General features: G+C 38.4%; 1 protein-coding gene across 1 annotated transcript in view; it reads left to right on the forward strand.

Annotated features, from left to right (window-relative positions):
* The first annotated feature begins 7,283 nt into the window (after positions 1–7,283).
* Positions 7,284–18,856, forward strand: part of Nsg2 (neuronal vesicle trafficking associated 2) — a 60,396-nt gene continuing 48,823 nt past the window's right edge. Inside the window, exons 1-2 of the mRNA XM_003473220.5 lie at positions 7,284–7,482; positions 8,339–8,489. Of these exons, the coding sequence (XP_003473268.1) occupies positions 8,361–8,489 (129 nt within the window). The 5' untranslated portion in view covers positions 7,284–7,482; positions 8,339–8,360. The remainder of the gene's footprint in view (positions 7,483–8,338; positions 8,490–18,856) is intronic.

Genomic DNA, 18,856 nt, shown 5'->3' on the forward strand with positions numbered 1-18,856 from the left:
AAGTTTAAACTCTTTAGCACGGCCCAGTGGTGGATAGATGACTGTTGCTTAAAGTGTGCAATACTCCTTCCCACTTTTTAAAATGTCCCCTTCATTTCTTTCCAGAAATGCTATTGCCTGGTTCAACCTTGCAGGTTCTTACATCTTCTTGCCAATTTCACTTTCTTTCTTAGAATTGGTCCCTGGACTCTACTTGGAAGAGCCCTTTGTCAGTAGTTTTAAACTTCCCACCTGAGAAAGCCTGAAATTCATCTTTAGTATGATGGAGAAGCTTATCTTAGCAGTACTTCTGCTGATAACAACTACACTTTTACAAAAATAGCTGTTTAAAACACTTATGAGACACTACTGTGTTTGCTTCCTGTCCCTGTAATCAAATATTTCAAATAATTTATAAAGGTAACAGTTTTGGCTCACAGTTTTGGAAGTTCTAGTGCATGAACACTTGGTCCTATTTGCTTGGGCCTGTGGAGCTGGGAGCCCATGGCGGAGCAAAACAGCCCATCTCATCAGCTATGAAGAAAGAGGCTATGGCAGGAGTCCCACAGATTCCTGATCACTTAAGCATCTCCTAATAACCCCATCTCTAAAGGTCTCATCACCTACCATTAATAGCACATGTGTATGGGCCAAGTCAACACACAGACTTCTCGGGGGCACATTAAGCATCCAAACTAAGCAAGTTGTGAATTTTTCAAGAACTACAATCTTGCTGGTAGATTAAAAATCTCATATCTGACACCATAATTCATATACTCTGTATACTTTACATGTTGCCTTATGAACAAAGTTGGAACATTGGAAAGTTTGCCTTTAAAACATGTCTTCCTCACCTTTTATTTATCTATGTCCCTCTTCTTTACTTACAAAAACCAGCCTGGGTAGGAATGTGATAGATTGATTGATTTAGCCAATACCATCAACATAGTCACAGTGTATTCAAGACCCTGATAGATGATAAGTTTGAGTAGCCTTTAGTATGTTTATCTGATATTTATCTATCCTCTTTGATGAAGCATCTGTTCAAATTTGTGTTCAATTTTTAATTGGGTTGTTTGTTTTCTTATTTTCGAGTTCTCAGAGTTCTTTGTTTATTCTAAATGAGTCTTTTGCAAGGCATATGATTCACAGATACTTTCTCCTCAGTCACCGTTTGCCTTTTCATCCTCTTAACAATATCTTTGGAAAACAAAAAGTTCAAAAATTTTAGTGAACTACAATTTATCAATCTTGCTCCCTGCATGGCTGGGAGTTGCACGTGTAATGCTGAATAGTGTGGTAAGAGCGCGGACGCTCTTGCCTCATACCCCATACTAGGGTGAAGGCACTCACTGTTTCATGACATTCACTTTTTGTAGTGCCCTTTTTAGGTAGAGAGTATTTTCTTCTATTCCAAGTTTTCTAACAGTTTTCACTGAAAATAAATGTTAAATTTGATTAAATGATTTTTCCCTGTTCAGTTGCACTGCTATGATAAAGCTCACTTGTTCACAGTGTATTTGTTTCCTATTGCTGGATTTGATTTTCTAATATTTTTCTGAAGACTTTGTACCCAGATTTATGAGGCATATTTTCCATTAGTGGTCTGGTCTGGCCTGGCCTGGCCTTGTCAGGTTTTGATGCTAGTGTATTGATAGACTTACACACTGAGTAAGGAACTGTTTACCTGTTTCCTGGAAAAGGTTACATAAGATGGTATTGTTCATTTTAAAATATTTGGTTGAATTTAATAGTGAAATGATTTGTATTTGCAGATTTATTGTGGGGAATATTTTATCTACAAATTTAATTTCCTTAATGCTTATTATTCTTCAGGCTGTCATTTTATTTTGGGTAAGTTTTAATAATTTGTGGTTTTTGAGGAATTTGTCCACTGCATCTACTTCACTGTATCTACTGCATCTACTGCTGTTCTTTTCATGTTGTTGTGCTCTGTAGCATTGTCCCCTTTTTCAGTAATAATGATAATTTTTGCATTTTCTATTTTCTCTTTGGCTTTCAGTCTACAGATTTGTCAACTTTTCTGATCTTTTTTACTTTTTATTTTAAAGAGAAAAAATAGAAATAATAAAATAGTTTCCAAATAGACTAGTAAGAGTTACAGTAACTAATATATTGTGTATTTTTGTGTCTATAGTAGTTATTCGGAGCACAAGATACAGAGAACCAGGTTTGGTTTCATTTATTTGCTCAACTGTTTTGATTCTCAATTTCATTGATTTTTGTTCTTTGCTTTCTCTCTTTTCCTTTGTTTGCTTTGAGCTTATTTTGCTTTTATTTTTTTTCTGAGCAACAGCATATTAATATATGCTTATTTGAGACTTTTTAAAAATAATATACACATTTAATGCTGTACACTTTTTTCTAAGTACTGTTAGCTGCACTCCCAGGATTCTGACATTTCATATTTTCATTTTTATTTAGTTCAAAATACTTTTTAACTTTCCTTGAGGTTTATCTTTAACATATGGAATATTTATAAGTGTGTTTAATATCCAAATATTTGGAGGTTTTCCTGTTAATATGTCACTAATTTGTGGTCTAATCCAATTGTGGTCAGAGAATATTCTTTGTATCATCTCAAATTTAAAGAAATGTTCAAGTTTGTTTTATAATTAGATATAATCACTCTTGGTAAGTGATTCATGCTCACTTAAAAACCATGCTTCTTCTTTGTTTGGATGAGGTGGTCTATCAGTTAGATCCAGTTGATTGATGGTGATTTCGGTTCTTTCATAGCAAAAGTTCTCAACTGGAGGTGGTTTTGCCTTTCTTCCCGCAGGGGATATTCATCCATGTCTGGAAACATTTTTGATTTTCACAACTTGCAGAAGCAGGTAATAGGAATATTGCTAAACAATACACAGGGTGAAAGAGAAATATTCAAGTCTCCAACTGTAATTGTGGCTTTGTCAATGCTTCTTTCAGTTATATCATTTGTTTTGCTTAATATATTTTGAATCATGTTAGTAGGTTTATACACATTAAAGATTTTCATGTTATCCTTGAGAATTACTATTTTTGTTATATTCAGCATCCTTCATTATCTCTAGTAATTTGCTGTTATGGAGTCTACTTTGATATTAATATAGCTAATTCATCTTTTTATTGATCTGAATTATCATGATATATCTTTAAAAAATATCCTTACCTTTTTGATTGTTACTGTCAACTGATCCTTTGTTGAAATATTTTCCTTTGTAATTATTAGCCAGGTGGACATTTCACTGCACCATCATTGATATCACCTACATGTTTGAAAAGTGGTGACTGTCCATACTGCAGACCACTAGAATGGCAAATCTTTAGGCTCTGTTAAAAGATTCAGGAGAGTTTGCTAGGTAAACATTAGTGTTGTATCTGTCAGACAATGTTGACAAACACACTGAAGTTGTGTTTCTACTCCAATTACTGTTTTTCTATCTTTCTATCTCTGGGTAGTTCTTTGAGGGCCTTACTGATCAGAACAATGGTAGACTGTTCTGTTGTAATCTAGGTTTATGTGTTCATACTGGTCAGTGTTTCTGTAACCCTTAGGTTCTCCCAATCAGCTAAACAATACATAAGATCTAATCTGCATTTGAAAGTAAGACCTGGAAAGTTCATTTTAGGGACCAGGGAAGACATGGCACTGACTTTTCCACTGGTATGTCTCAGGCACATGACTAATATTGTGATTAAATCTGAAAGACATGGAAGAGATGACTGATACTAGATGAAATTAGAAATGAAGTGATACAAGAAATTTGTAAAACCAAAAGCCCATCTTTTTATTTTTAATGTTATAGTATTATGTTTGAACTGTGTATCTGGGTGATAGCATATATTTGGTTCATATTTTCCTCCATTTTGAAAAACTGTTATTATTTGGCTAGTTTCATCATTTTTTTTTATTTAAGAGGAAAAAGAGAAAAACACAAAACAAACCAAAGCGGCGTAAGGGTACACGCAATACAGAACTACAAAACAAAACAAAACAAAACAAAACAAAAAACCATAACAGTAAGAAATTACCTGCTAGTAGATTACACACTATTTTCTTGAAAATAGTTCCTCAAATCACAGTATCAAAGAACACAAGGTGGACATTCAAACAGGGAGACTGCAAACAGCTGTGTTCAATGTTCCAAAAACATTGATAAAGTCAGCTATTTAACACCCCCAAACACACTTGCTGTTATATCCGTTAGAGCTCCTTTTCTTTTTTTTTTTCCTCTCTTTTTTACAACAAAATTTACACATCTTGGATTTTATTACTCCTTAGTGCTTATTACTTTCTTTGGGGGGGGGAGAATACAGTCAAATATGGCAAAACAAAGCTGTCAGTCAATACCAAGGATAGACGTAGCACATGGTGTAGAACAGAGTACAAGTTTATCAACAATGGTTATCAACGTTGTCCCTTGTTTCCTTAAAAAGAATTGTCTATCTTATTAGATATTATAAAGTTGGACAAAACAGTAGAGAACAAGACCAATAAAACTTAGGCATTGTAAACATTACAGGACTTCCAAAGAAGACAATAGTAAAACCAGAATGGGTATCTTAGTGAATCTTATTGTCTTCAAAGTAGTTGCCTATGTCTTCAAACTTGATACTATCATATAGAATGGAACAGAGTCTAATCAGTCAAAACAAGATCGTGGGAGTACTACAGGACTTCAAAACAAGTTAATAGGAAATCGAAAAGAGTTACTATTTATATATCCTAATTTTTTTGAATTTTTTCTTTAATTAAGACAAACATAAGAAATGACTAAATAATTTTTTTTTGAAACAATAAGGGGGAGATTGAGATAAAACAGGACATAACAATATAACAATAGAGGTCACAGCATGACTGTTTCAATAACCTAGTACTTCACCACTTTATAACCTGACTTAATAGTAGTTACCATAGTGTCTTTTTCCTTGAAATATTTGGGTAAAACTTCATATACTCTAGCTTCAAATATTTTCATATCAAGAAGCCCAGAATAAAGCCTTTCTAATTAATGAGTGAAAACTTTATAAGGCTTCAAGGCCACCTAATGGGGAATCATGATTACCACATATTTTTATATATTTGAATCATTACTTACATTAGGGAAACTATTCGGTATTCACACATGCGAGATTGATTTATTTCACTTATGAGTATGGTCTCAATATAATGTAATTATTGATACGATTATGTAAGTGCACTATTTCATTGTTATTTCTGCTCCTTCATTATTTAATTTCTCTTTACTATCTTTTGTTTATTTGAACTTTTTTCTCTTCTGTTTTGATTTATCCATTGCATTTGCCTATATATCTTTGTGTCTTTTTGGTCATGCCAAGAATATTATAGACATATTTAACTTCATAATTAGTTGCAAACAGTGTTTTACCTTTTTAAGTGGAACATAGAAACATTATCACCATATTGACCCCTATATTTTCCACTCTTTGTATAATTTTTTATATTATATATTGCATCTACATACGTTGAAAACCTCATCACAAGAAATATTTTCACTTTCAACATCAAATGTAAAAGAAATCCATATGAGAACAGCAGTCTGTTTTATTAAGAACTGCTCAGCTTCATTCTCTAAGAAGGGGAAAACCTTCCACATTGCTCCAAATCCCTGGTTATCCCTGTGGCCTCTTTCCTGCCCCACACATTAAGATTTCCTGTTGTTGTGATACAAGCTTTTCTCCTGGACCTTAATAACGCTCATAAATTCTGATATGGTGCTATTAAATGTGAAACTTCTCCTTGTGAATCATTGGTGCAATATTGTTTTTCTGAGGGGTTGTATTAGGGGTGGCAATTATCTGATGGAATACAAGTGTTCACAATTAAATACATGTGATTGGCTACCTTCTGTTGTCATTAGATGATGCTCGAGCTTAAAAGTCATCCAGGCCTTTGGGGGAGGGATTAGATAATTAACGTTAATTAGAATCCTCCTTCTCACCTATATGCATACATGTTTTAATAATGCTCCATTTGGCCATGGTGTGTTATAGCCTTTATTGCCTCAGAAATCTCTCTTTTTCTTTCTGTTTCTCTCTCCCTCTTTGTCTGTCACACACAATTTCATTATTGAACTATACAGATAATATGTATGCTTTCATCTGGGTTTTACCTAGAAGTGAACATTCTTAGCATGTAAGCATTAGTGAGGGTAACCAAACACTTTATCATACAAGGAATACTACTTTTGAAGCAAAAGGGGGTAATGGTACAAGTGCCAAGACAGCTGAACCCCATAAAAAGCATCATAAACAGTACTGTAGCTGAGGATGAATAACCAGCAGTTATTTGAACCACAGCAGGAGAAAACCAGTGCAATGGTTTTGACCTTAGAGAATTTGAAGACAGTGTAAGATCAGTCTTTGGGATTGAAATAATTCTGTCATTTAGAATCTCATTCCCAAGTTGAAAGAAATTTCCTTGAACATAAGATCTCATGTGCACAACTACTTCGCAGGAGAAGCCAGAGATAAGGAAATGAAAGCTTGGGAAAGGCTTACAAAAAGTTAAACATCATATAGCCAGAATTTGGCACAACTGACACTAGAATCTCGTCCTTTCTGATTTTGGATGGTAACTGGATGTTATATAGTGTTGTGTGCTGGATATAAACTTTGGTAGCAATGGATCAGGGTCCAAATCCCAGTTCTGATGCTATTTCAGCTCAGTGACCTTAGTTAATCAGTATGATTACAATCACAGTACACTTGTGAGGGTAGTGGCTTATGTTTATGCAATGCTTGTCATTTGCTGTTCTTGTACTGATTGCTTTCCCTGTGCTATCTCATTTATGCATCACACTAACCTCATCATGTAGGTACTATTAGAAGCCACATTTTGCAAATGGAAGAAATAGCTTTGAGCCTCTTTCAGCCTAGAAAAGTGCTCATTGCATGGTGAATATACAGTAAATATTGTTTTTTCTTTCTCTATGATTGTCAGGTTATGGTGTAACTCTTGAAACACTGTTTCATAATATTGTTCAGAAAGCTGTTAGGAGATGATCACCTTCCTTTTCTTAAAGTGAGCTAGTGTTTCTAGTTTTCCCAAAGTTGCAAGAATGTGTGTGTGTGTGTGTGTGTGTGTGTGTGTGTGTGTGTATATATATATATATATATATATATATATATTTTTTTTTTTTTTTTAATAACGTGTCCTCCCACCTTCTTGAAACCGTTTTGTACCATGCAGTGGTTGTGGCCATGCATGAGAAACAGCAGGTGGTGCCAGATGACAGATGGTGTGGAATCTGTTTCCCGGTGGGAGGGGGCGCGAGCGAGCCAGCGAGCAGGCAGCTGCAAGAAGAGGCGATCTTCCCCGCTTGCTCGCTGGCGCCTCGCTCTCAGAAGCTCGGGATCCCGCACACGAGGCGCTGTCCTTTCAGCACCACAAGCTAGGGGCTCTGGGAGGAAGGACTGCTGCTTGTCCTCCTCTTCAAATTGGCTTGAATCTGCTGCGACCCCCAAGAGTGCAGCGCAGTAAGTAGCCATTTGTTTTTGTTATAACCATTCTCCACTATCTTCTAAACCCTTTCCACCCCTGATTTCCCCTCAACAACCCTGTTTTGTCTTGACAAGAGAAATTCAGTTGCGCTGGGGTTTTGAGGGTGGGGTGGAAACACTGTTTGACTTCCAAGGGAGCTGAACAGGAATAAATGTGATTTGTTTATCTAGTTGGCAATCTTGCAGTGCAGGGGCAGCTAACTTTCCATGGAACAACAATAACAACAAAAAAATGGCCCTTTGCTATTGAGGAAATGGAGGCATTCCATAGCTGAATAACAGGATCAGGCTCATGCCAGCTCCCCATTTTTAAATTTTGTTTTAGGAAACTGAATCTAGTGTACAATCTACATATGATGTAAAAGGGTGCACCTAGAGATAGTGCATGTATTTATTGTGCTTTCGGGGGATTGGTGAAGAAAAATCCATACAATAAAATAACAAACCAGATGGTGAAGTGAAATTTATCTTACTGCAGGATTTCATTTTGCACTAAGATTGCACTTCCAACTAGGATTATATGAACACTTTAACTGTAGTGTCTTGGGTATTTTTAAGCTTGTATTTTTTTATGTAGGTCTGGGATTTTCCCTGGTTCCACCCATTTGAGGGCTGATGAACCCAGTGGTCAGGTGGCATGTTCTGGTGATTAAAGAAGTTTTACTGGACAATGGAAATCATGTCAGGAAATCTAGCGAAGATCGATGACTGATCACTAGATTGAAAACCACCCAAGTGGAGCTGTTGAGGACAGCATTATTTTCTCTGTCATCAGCTCTCTCCTTTCCTGCCTCACCTACTGCTGTAACCAGAATCCTGCTGCTTGCCTTAGGTCTGGGAAGAAAGACGTAAGGATGGTGAAGCTGAACAGTAACCCCAATGAGAAGGGAACGAAGCCACCTTCGGTTGAGGATGGCTTCCAGACCGTTCCTCTCATCACTCCCTTGGAGGTTAATCACTTACAGCTGCCTGCTCCGGAGAAGGTAAATCAGGTGCTCTTCCTCTCATCAGCCTCTCAAAATCCCTCCATCCAAGGAAATAAAACAGCAAAAACCATTCCACCTCAAACCCTTTCATTCCCTAATCAGCCAAATATACTCCCTCTCTTATAAAATGTAGTTATTGTTTCCAGAGACATGACAGCTCTTTTGTTATTTTAGATTTATGATGTTTATTTTTGGCTCAAATCTACATACATGAGTGAGCAAATTACCCTTTCCTTGTTAAAGTTTTATCATAGCAGATGAATACAAATAAGCTCCTAAATGGTGACAGAGAAAAGCCTGTCTTGATTATTTTTGAGAGGTGTTTCAAAAATTTGCTGGTGTAGATTTTGGACAGAGAATTGGATTTAGTCCAACAAACATTCAGTTTGGACCTGCTCAGATCTTGTCCCTATCCTATGAGTTGGTTGTAAAAAGCAAAAATACGAAAGCCTTCTTCTGTATGACAAATGAATGTGATGCATCATGTAAATGCTATGCCTGAGCATTATAAAGCTGTGAGAGTAAATGCATGGAAACAATTAAATTGTGTCAGGGTTGGAAGAGAGGGGGATTTTGGGATAGGACTGGTAGGATAGGTTAGATAAGCTGCAGAAGGGAACATTTGAACTGGGTTCTTGAAGGTGCTAAAAACCTTCCAGGTAGACCATGGGGAAAAATATAATTAAGTCAGAGAGCATGCATATGCACACCTGGGAAGCTTTTGGGGAACAGCATGACTGGAGTAGAGTGTCTTTGGGGGAGGCGTGGCTGGGAATGAGTGACTGGCTGATGGCACATCTCCTGACATGGGAGTAGTCCATGAAGAACGGAGGTGGCATTCATACAAAGGTTGGGGTAGAGGGTGTTGTGCCATGTACAAAGATGGGAGAAATATTGTCATTTAGGATCCACCTGAGAGAACTTGCTATTTTGTAATATGAGCTTGTGCATATCATAAGAGAGAGAGAGAGTTTGGAGGTAAATGATGGAGTTCCCTGGCTGAAGAGTGAACAATGGATCATTCCATCTGTTTGATTTTCTCATTGGCATGTCTAGGAAGGCATTGTGTGTCTTAACCAATTGGCTACATCCAACCAACAGAAGAGGAACCAAAGCCAGATAAAGAGCATGGCTGATTGGTTGGGGATTGAGTCATTTGTTTTGAAAGTGCAAAGGTTATCAATATGAGAATGTGTCAGGATGAGTAGCAGAAATAAAGAATTCTTGAGCAGTCCTGAGAAACTGATGAAACCTTTAAAAATAAATTCTGAACATACAGTTAACACTAAAGAAACATGAAGAGATAGTATTGAGTACTTGTTAGATATTTATCAGACATATTTTCAATTACATATTAGAATCGTGAGGATTTTAAAGTCCTGATATCTGGATCCACATCTTAGAATAAGTGTATCAGAATGTCTACAGTGTGAGCCAGGTATCTATATTAATGATACTTCCCCAAGTGACTCGTACCTGTATTCAAAGTTGAAACCACTGTTTTAGATGGATGATACCCCTGTATAGTCAAGAGTTATGAACATATACAGTTAAAATTTGGTGAATTATCCAAGTTACCAGAAGGAGTAAATAGAAATGTTACAGTTTGAATCCAAACATAAGAGGAAACTGGACTGGAGAAGGAGGATATTGTCTTGAGGTTCTGTGAGGCCAATACAAAGCTACAGCTTTGCAGCCCTGAGCGATGTGCAATGAAAAAGGACTGTGATGAGGCTGCCTTTCTCCCAACCATCCTACAAGAAGAGATGATTGTGATCTCTTTCTTCTCTTCTCTCCCTGTCCACCTGAGATTTTTTTCAAATGAAGAGACTGACCCAGCGTTTACTCAGCATCCCATCCAGCAGAACCAGAAAGCCACCCAAAGTGTGAACCATAACTATCTTATTTCTATGGTCGGATGTACCTGGGTGGAAATGGAAACATGCATCTTAAAAAGTGCTGTGGGTCCCACTGTGACTCCAGATTCCTAAAGGGACACATTGGAACAGGGGCACATTATAGACTCCCTCAGACTTACATTGAAAAAAATCTTTCTATGAAGTCGAGCTTAGTTTTATCTTCTGTGAAGTCAGGGGAATCACACCTAACTTAAATAGTCAGAACAAAGACAGATGTGGCCTCATTTATAAAATTTCCAGTACAAAATTGACCATGAAAGCACAATGGTTAACATTTTCCAAGTGCTTCCTCAATGTTAAAAGATGTCCCGAGGCATATATACATGTAGAGACACACACATATGCATGAGCACGCATGCACTCATCTTTCATTCTTTCAAAAGTTAACAGAACCAAACAAAGGAATTGTAACTTTTAAAAATCCAAATTGTAGAGAAACTCAGACACAGAGAAGTAATGTCAACTCCAAAAACAAAGCATTGGTTATGGACTTGGCAATGTTGTTCCATCTAGAACCTTCCACATCAGCAAGAATGAGGAGTGAGCTTGCCTGAGAATCCAGAGAGTTAGTCTCTGGCTCTAACTTAGTCACAAACCCACAGTGTGCCTTGATTTTTCTCCCTTAGGTGTCTGAAGTGAGCTTTAGTGCATCCATCTCACTAAGGAGGAGAACAAGGCTCTGGTCAGTGGAGAGATCCTTCAGAATTCCTCGGATTACAGGCAGAGCAGCCAGAGTAACTGTTTCTGACACCCCAACTTTTTCTTTTGTATCATTCTAGCTTCGGTGCTAAGAAACCCCCCTCCCTGGGAGAATGCTTCCTCAAACTCTATGTTCCCTTTATTTTGACTATAACTCCTTAAACTTCCTCGCAGACAGACTCCTGTACATGCAGTTGAGGCCTTGGGGGTGGCCTCCCAGAAAAAAATGTCACCACTTGTATGTTTTCTCCCTGTCTAGTAATGGAGATTGTCCACCTTGGAAGAGGAGATGGCCAGCCTCAGGATGATCATCTGCCTCTGCTATCTTTACTTAATTCTCCTCACTACTCCCGAGACTCCTCAGAGTTATAACCAATCCCCTCCCATGGAAACCTTTTTTAGTTTTTTATTCTCACAAGGTACCATCCTCAGGTCTTCACCTTGGCATTCCAGGTCCTGAATTGTCTAACTACTGACTTCCATTATTTTGTTTCTACATTGTCCCTTGAACACCAGCATGTCACATCTCTCTAGAGTGGCAGTTTTCAGTGTGGGAAGAATTTTGCCTTTCAGGGAGACAGTTAACAATGTCTGGAGACATTTTTGTTGTCACAGTGAAGGGGTAATTCTACCGGAATCTAGCGAGTAAAGGCCAGGCATGCTACTAAATATCCTACGATGCACATGACGCCTTCACCTGCCGTCTCATCCAAAGAATTGTTCTACCCAAATGTCAGCAGTGCTGAGGTTAAAAAACCCTGACCTAGACTTTCCTGCATTCTCAGGGAGTTTTGTATGCCTCATCCTCCTTGAACATGCCCTTCTCACCCTTTGCTGTCTGATAAGACAGTACACATCCTCTAAAACTCAGTTCAGATAGTAGATGTACTGCACAGCTTTCTTGACCACCCGTGACTATAGCTATGGTGTTATTTATATGCTGGAATGTGTGCCTCCTTCTTTCCCTTCTCCCTCCCTCCCTCCTTTCCTTCCTCCCTCTCTTCTTTCCTTCCAATTTTGTTGTGTACCTTCTATGCATAATCACTGTTCTAGACTATGTATATACAGTCAGTAAAAGACAGTTTGGCCACTGACTGCTGTGTCCAGAGGGGAAGAGGAGTTTCAAACAAGTGATTGCACAAGTAAAACTTCATAGAGGCAAATTACTAGAAGTGCTTTTGAGAACAAAGAAGGTACTATAATGTAAGAGAGGGTAAAACTGAGGAGAATCTAATTGTGATGGGAGGACGGTCAGGGAGGTGTTTGTGAAGAAGCATCCCTGGCTGAGTGAGGTAAGGTGGGTGAGGCAGAGGGCTAACATGCAGGCATGAGCTACCCCAAGGAGGGTAGCGGAACAGTCAGGGAGCCGGATTGACCAGGGATGCCAAGAGAGGGGTAGAGAGTAGGAGATGAGGTGGATAGGTGCAAGTCATGGTGTACAGTTTACTTTTTGAAGGAATATAAAGAGTAAAGGATCTTAGTCTTATTTTAAGAAGTGTATTCTGAAAAAAAAAAGAGAAAAAAGTGTATTCTGACTGCTCTGGACCACCCAAGGGGACCAGGGATGCACAGGTTCAGTTTTATGATTGGTATTCAGGGCTCCTTTTCTTCTTTTCTCCAATCATTCTTACTTGTATCACCAGGACATTTATCCCTGAAACAAAAGTGGCCTGTTTCTTGTGGCTGCCCCCCTCCAAGGACAGTGGAAGAACAGTGCAAAAGGAACGGTGCCCGCTGGAAGAGCACTGCTGTGTTAATGGTGGTGGTTGGGGCTAGCGTGGTAGGACTGGGGACTTGGCTGGATTCGTTGGTGCTGCTTGGCTGTGAGGTACTTCAGTCTCTCTGCTCCACTTTCCCACTACCTGGATCACCTCAGGAGTTTCAGTCCTGACATGCAGAGGCAATGAGAAACACTAGCTGAAGGAGGTAACCTCTTCCCCGTCTAGTTAAAACTGGCCTCATTTCCTTCATTTGATATGTGGAGAAATAGACTCAAAACTAAGCAGGTGAGTGGGCTTCTCTAGAAACCAGGAGCAAGCTTTGGAGAAGCTGGGACATTAATTGTTAGACATCCATATGCTGGGACATGCCTTTGGGGCCTTAGGGCCTTTCATTTATCTAAGTAACTACAACAGCTCATATATTGCCACAGTGCATCTGTGAGGTTTCTACCTTTATTCAATAGAGGTAAAAAGAAGGCTCAGAGAGGTTACTTGCTGTTGTGGGACACACCTAGAGAAACTGCAGCCATGACCCACATGCAGGTGTGCCTAGAGATGCTAACTAATGGATGGCAGGTCTGCAGAAACAAACCACAGATGGTACAACTCCACCTTGGCAAAGGCCCAGGTGAATTGTGTATGTGGCAAGCCAGCTGCCAGCCTTTGGGAGAATGCTCCTCTGTTTTCTTGGGATTACTATGCCTGTGTGAGTCCTAGAGGAGCTTAGTTCACCTGCATTGGGATAAGAGGAATGCAGACATCTAGACACCAATTACCGATGCTTGGCATGCTTCAAGTTGCCGGGTAGATCCTATGCACTTTGCAGTCCTGGAGACCTCAGCTAAGCTATTTATTTACTACGTGGCTTTGGCAATTTACTTAGCCGCTCTGGACTTTATTTTGTTTCATTTCAACTGTAAAATGGTTACCATCAAGGAAATAATGTGAAAATTGTCTAATGAGTCTGGCATATGAAGAGAACTCACTGATACAGTTTCCTTTCTTTTACTGGACTCTCACAATATGTAGCCTAAGATTACATGTTTGGAAGAACAGTAAAATAACAAGATGCTAAGAATAAATGAAATCTCAAGGGTGTGGCTCTTGATCTGGGCATCTGATGCTACATAGGGAAGATCTGAAAGGACATTGGGCAGAAAGGATGTCATCTCTATCCCTGAGATCTCTGCCTTCTTGGTCCCTCACATGGCTTCCTTTGCTCTCTGAGACATGGAATTAGAGAAATGTCAGCCTTTCCCTAGGGAGCTACAAAAATGCATTCTGCAGAGTCTAGACCTGTAGAGCTCCTGTTTTCAGAGTTTCCCAACACATGGGGTATAAAAACAGCCCACAGAGGGGCAAAGGCAATTCCTGAAAATAGATATAGAATGATCAATAAATGCGTCAGCAATGCCATATAATTTAAAATCAATAATTTTAAACAATACAAATTTTATTCAGATTGTTAAAAATAATACCTAGCACCGACAATGCTGGGAACAAATCCAACCTCAACACAGGTCAGGTTATGTAACATTTTCAGGAAATATTTTGACATTGTTTATAAGCTTTAAACTTATTTTATTGATATATTTTTCACTGATAGGAAGCTTTCTTTTGGATAAACTTTTTCCAAGATTTCAAAGACTATTTATAGGTATAACAAAATAAAAACAAAAACAGAAAAAAAGGGAATAACTTGAACTAACCCATAAAAGGACTGGTTAAATCAGTTCTGGTGCATGGATTGAATTATTTAGCTGTGGTTATAAGAAAGAGGCAGAGCTGACTATTCCAACGTGGAAAGAAGCACTAGGCACAGTGCTTAGAATTAACACCACTCCAAATGGGGTGGAAACATACAGTGTGTGCACGTTTTATTCATTTTACTGTTTTTTTAATTGAAACATTATGGCACATATATTGGGTACAATGTGACATTTTGATAAATGTATACATTATGTAATGGGATCTACACAGATCTCGTCATTTTTAAAACCATGGATTAATCTGGAGGACATTATGCATGTGTTTTAACTTATAGTGCATAAAATAGTTTTTGAAAGGTCATAAAATAAGCCATTAAGTGTTTAGGAAGCAAGGATGGGGTAAGTGGCATCCATTTGAAGACTTTTTAAATGTAACTTTTGCCCTTTTAATAATAATCAGACATCTAGTTTTTTCTTTAAAAATCATCCCCATTTCATGGATAGTAAGACAGTCTGGAAGAGCTGATGTAACTTGCCTGCTTACACCCAGAAAGTGTGCACACTGGAGATTTGTCAGTGTCCCTATTTGTACCGAGAAGGTTATAGCAGCCCAGTCTGAATTCAAGCACAAACTCTACCACCTCCTTCCAGCATGACCCTTGGGAATTTTATTAGTCAGTGTGAACCTCTGTTTCCTCTTGACAATAATGTTGTCCTCTAAATATTCTGAGGATGAAATGAGACAAATACATGCTACATGTTGGTCATAGTGTTCAGTACATAATAAATGTTTCATGCAAAGCCATCATCATTATTGTTGTGACTAACATGATTTTCCTCATTGACTCAGTTTCTGAATCAGGTCCCCTCTTCTTAGAAACAAATAATGTGGCCCCAGGCAGCACAGAGAGATGACCTGTAAAGTACCCTGGGCCTCGGTGCCGTGGAGGGTCCCATGGTGTCTCTCATCACACCCCATACTCTGCAATGCCAAGGAACTGGATGGTTGCACCTTTTGATTTAGACATTTATTTGAGACCCTTCTGGGCAAACTTCAGTTTTTTGTCTGAGAAAGCAAAGGTCAGCAAGGAAAAGAGACTTGAACTCATGGGAAGAACCAACTGACATTTGGCAGATTCATTTTAGAGATCTGTTTCTTAGTCTCACTGTGTGGCCTATACCAAAGTCCTTCTTTGAATTACAGTTTTCTACATATAAATTATGGAATTGGACCATACTGCTTTGAGCACTGATTTTTCTGATATTTTAACTCTATTTTCTACTTCACTCCAAGGTCCAGGGGCCAGGGTAAGATTCAAACTCAAGAAGAGAGTGTGGGTTTAGATGAAGGGAGGCAAATAGGGTGAGTTCTCAACTGAGGACTTAGGCTGAATCTGGGAAGCTTTACTCACTTTCTCTATAAAGGTGAGATATATCCACTTATTCTTTGATTCATTGATTGATTCATTCATATATTCACTCATTCAACAGTATTTGTGGAGCTCCTTTTATATCCCCATTTCCATAGAAACAGAGTGTGTTAGGTAGCACTTGAATATGAGATTAGGTTCAAGTCTTGTCTCTGTCTCATAGTGACCATGTGAGGGTATGCAGTTGTTTCTGCCCTCAGACTCAGGCTTCTAATCTGTAAAATGCAGATAAATGCCCATTTTTCATAGAGTGAATGGCAGAGTTTTCTGAGATATAGAAGTATGTTTTTGATACATAGCCAGGGTCATAGTAGGTGCCTTAAAAGCACAATTGATAGGGAATACCCTAATAGTGCTGAGGTTGCATACTGGTATAACCACTCAGTAGTCATTTGATCATAAAAAACACGGGAACATTCTGGATCTAACTTTCCTCAGGAAAACTAAAAAGAATAATAATAGGGATTTTGAGGGAGAGCCATGAAGTTTGAAGAAAATGTGGTCAAGAGAATTATGAGGATGAAACAGATCCTCTCATTTGTGGGGTACTTAGAATGAGGTCTGGCACATACTAGGTGCTCAGCAGTCAACTGCTCATTGTCCTGGCCCTGAATTTTTCTCTTTGTTGCAGGGATGAGCTAAAAATAGAGAGTAGATCTATTTTTGGCCCGTGCAAGTCCAGCCCATAAAAATACAATATTGCTCCCTGTCAGCACTTCTGCCATTTTATTTATTGTTCCTGCCAATCCTGGAACCTCTCCATGTGGGAACCTCTTCATTATTGATAATCCTGGGAAGTAGTATTTTAAATTTTTATGATCTGTACTTTGTGCGATCTGCAATACCATGTATTATCTGGCCTTTTCAGTGAAGGGGGAATGATAGCCAGACTTGAGGGGTCCTTTTGGGGATGAATAATTAATTTCATTTTCAAAATGTCAATTACATTAACTTAGGTTCCTGATACTAGCTGCTGAACAATGGGGTACCAAAGTGTAAACATGAAAAGAAAACAAAGTTACTACTGTGCCACATCCACAATAATATTTGAAAACTTGGAGTTTCATTTTTCAAAATATCTATGAAACTATAATTTTAATAATAAAAAACTAAGAGCAATTTTTTCTCCTCCCATTTCTGTTATAAATCAAAGAACTTGGGGTTCTGTTTTGACCCATTTTTCTAACTACATAAAAAGAAGGATTTATAGAGTAGACCCATTCTTTGCGAATTATCTCTTTGTCTCTCTTTACTCCCCCTTATGCAAGCTGATTGCTCCAAGGTGCAATTATTAATAATGAACAATGATTGGCTAACATTTATTATTCTTTCCCTTTCACAGTATTAAAAAATCAGTAACTAATACTGTATCTTTTATATACAGAAGGGAAATGTTTGTGTTTCCACTCCATCAAACCAAATGCCAATCTTCTTGCAACTCCTAATACCTGATTGGTTTCAGTAACTTCTTAGGAATGTATTATCTTTGTTTTCTACATCTCCTGCTCCAGTGTATCTGCACTGTAGCTGAGAGTTCTCCACTGCATGGAATGCACATATAGAAAACCATCATTTGGTTTATCATTCTTTATTTCCTCACTGTCCTCAATGTGGTCTTCAGGTCTGTCTATTTCTTCTAACTCCATCTCTATCCTCTCTCCCTTCACTGCCCCATTCTCTGGTCTCTCAAAGCTGCCTTTCTGGTTTTTCCCAAGGTACCAGCCTCTTGAGTGTCTTCTGAAGATTTGCTGGTATATACTTCTCTTTTGGTCTAGAAATTTTTTTCTTTGGGCTTGGGGAAACAAGGACTTTGGCCAAGAGTGAAAGCTCACAGAAAGGTAACATACTCCAGATCAGGGAAGAGACAGGGTAGCCTCCTAGGAAAATGATCAGTTCAAGAGAAATATTTGAGGAAGTTGGAGATACAGTAAGTGGAATGATGGAATGGATTTTCGAACTGAAGAATATGGAAGGCTCATGAAAGATTTCTGGATTGGTTTGATAAGAACAATGATGTGAACAACACTGCTATTTTCTGAGTTGGAGATTCTGTGGGCTTTAAAATATTGATAGCAAGGTAGATGGGGAAGATTGATCAGAGACCAAGAGGTGGACTTGTGGCCATGAACAACTGAGTGGTGTGGATTGAAGCACAAATGTCCAGTAGGTTAAACTGAGTTGATGAGGTCTGAATGGAGAGATACATTTGAGAGTCATAAAAATAGATAGACTTGGCAATGATTGGGGTCGGTAAGGACTCCTGTGGTGGGGGTTACAGAAGGAGAGGAGAATATCTATGACCTCTCCTTGAAAAATTCCATCATTGAGAGGTTGTGTAAAAGAGGAGGAGTATGAAGAGGAGACTGAGGAGAGCTAGTTAGTATGGTAGGAAGAGACCAAGAGAAAGATCATTAATGGACCCAAAGGAAGAGAATCAAGAAGGAGGGTAGAAGAAGTCCGTCAAATATAAGTACTTCTCAACTTTAATAGGGCTATGCCCAGATAAAGTCATTGTAAGTCGACTGTATCAAAAGTCAGGAATGTATATAGTCTACTTAGCCTACCAATTGTGACTTAATAACACAGCGCATTGCAGAGCATCCATTTGCCCTCATGATTACAGGGCTGACTGATTGCTGCTACTGTCCATCATGGGAAAGGAGAGCACATATATATCCTGGGAAAGGATAAAAAGTAAAAGTAGTTTCTAGTGAATGTGTGCACCACTTTCATACCATTGTAAAGTTCCACAAATAGTAAATCAAATCATTGTAAGTTAGGGACCATGCAGAGCTCTAAGAGGTCAAAAATGACAAAAGGCAGAACAGTCTCTACTTGTTCCAAGCAAATAGATCAAGACTTCCTGAAATACAGGTGAGTTCTAAA

This window comes from Cavia porcellus, unplaced genomic scaffold (genome assembly GCF_034190915.1).
Source record: "Cavia porcellus strain 051 isolate PalLab524CR breed Dunkin Hartley unplaced genomic scaffold, mCavPor4.1 scaffold_19, whole genome shotgun sequence".
Lineage (NCBI taxonomy): Eukaryota > Metazoa > Chordata > Mammalia > Rodentia > Caviidae > Cavia > Cavia porcellus.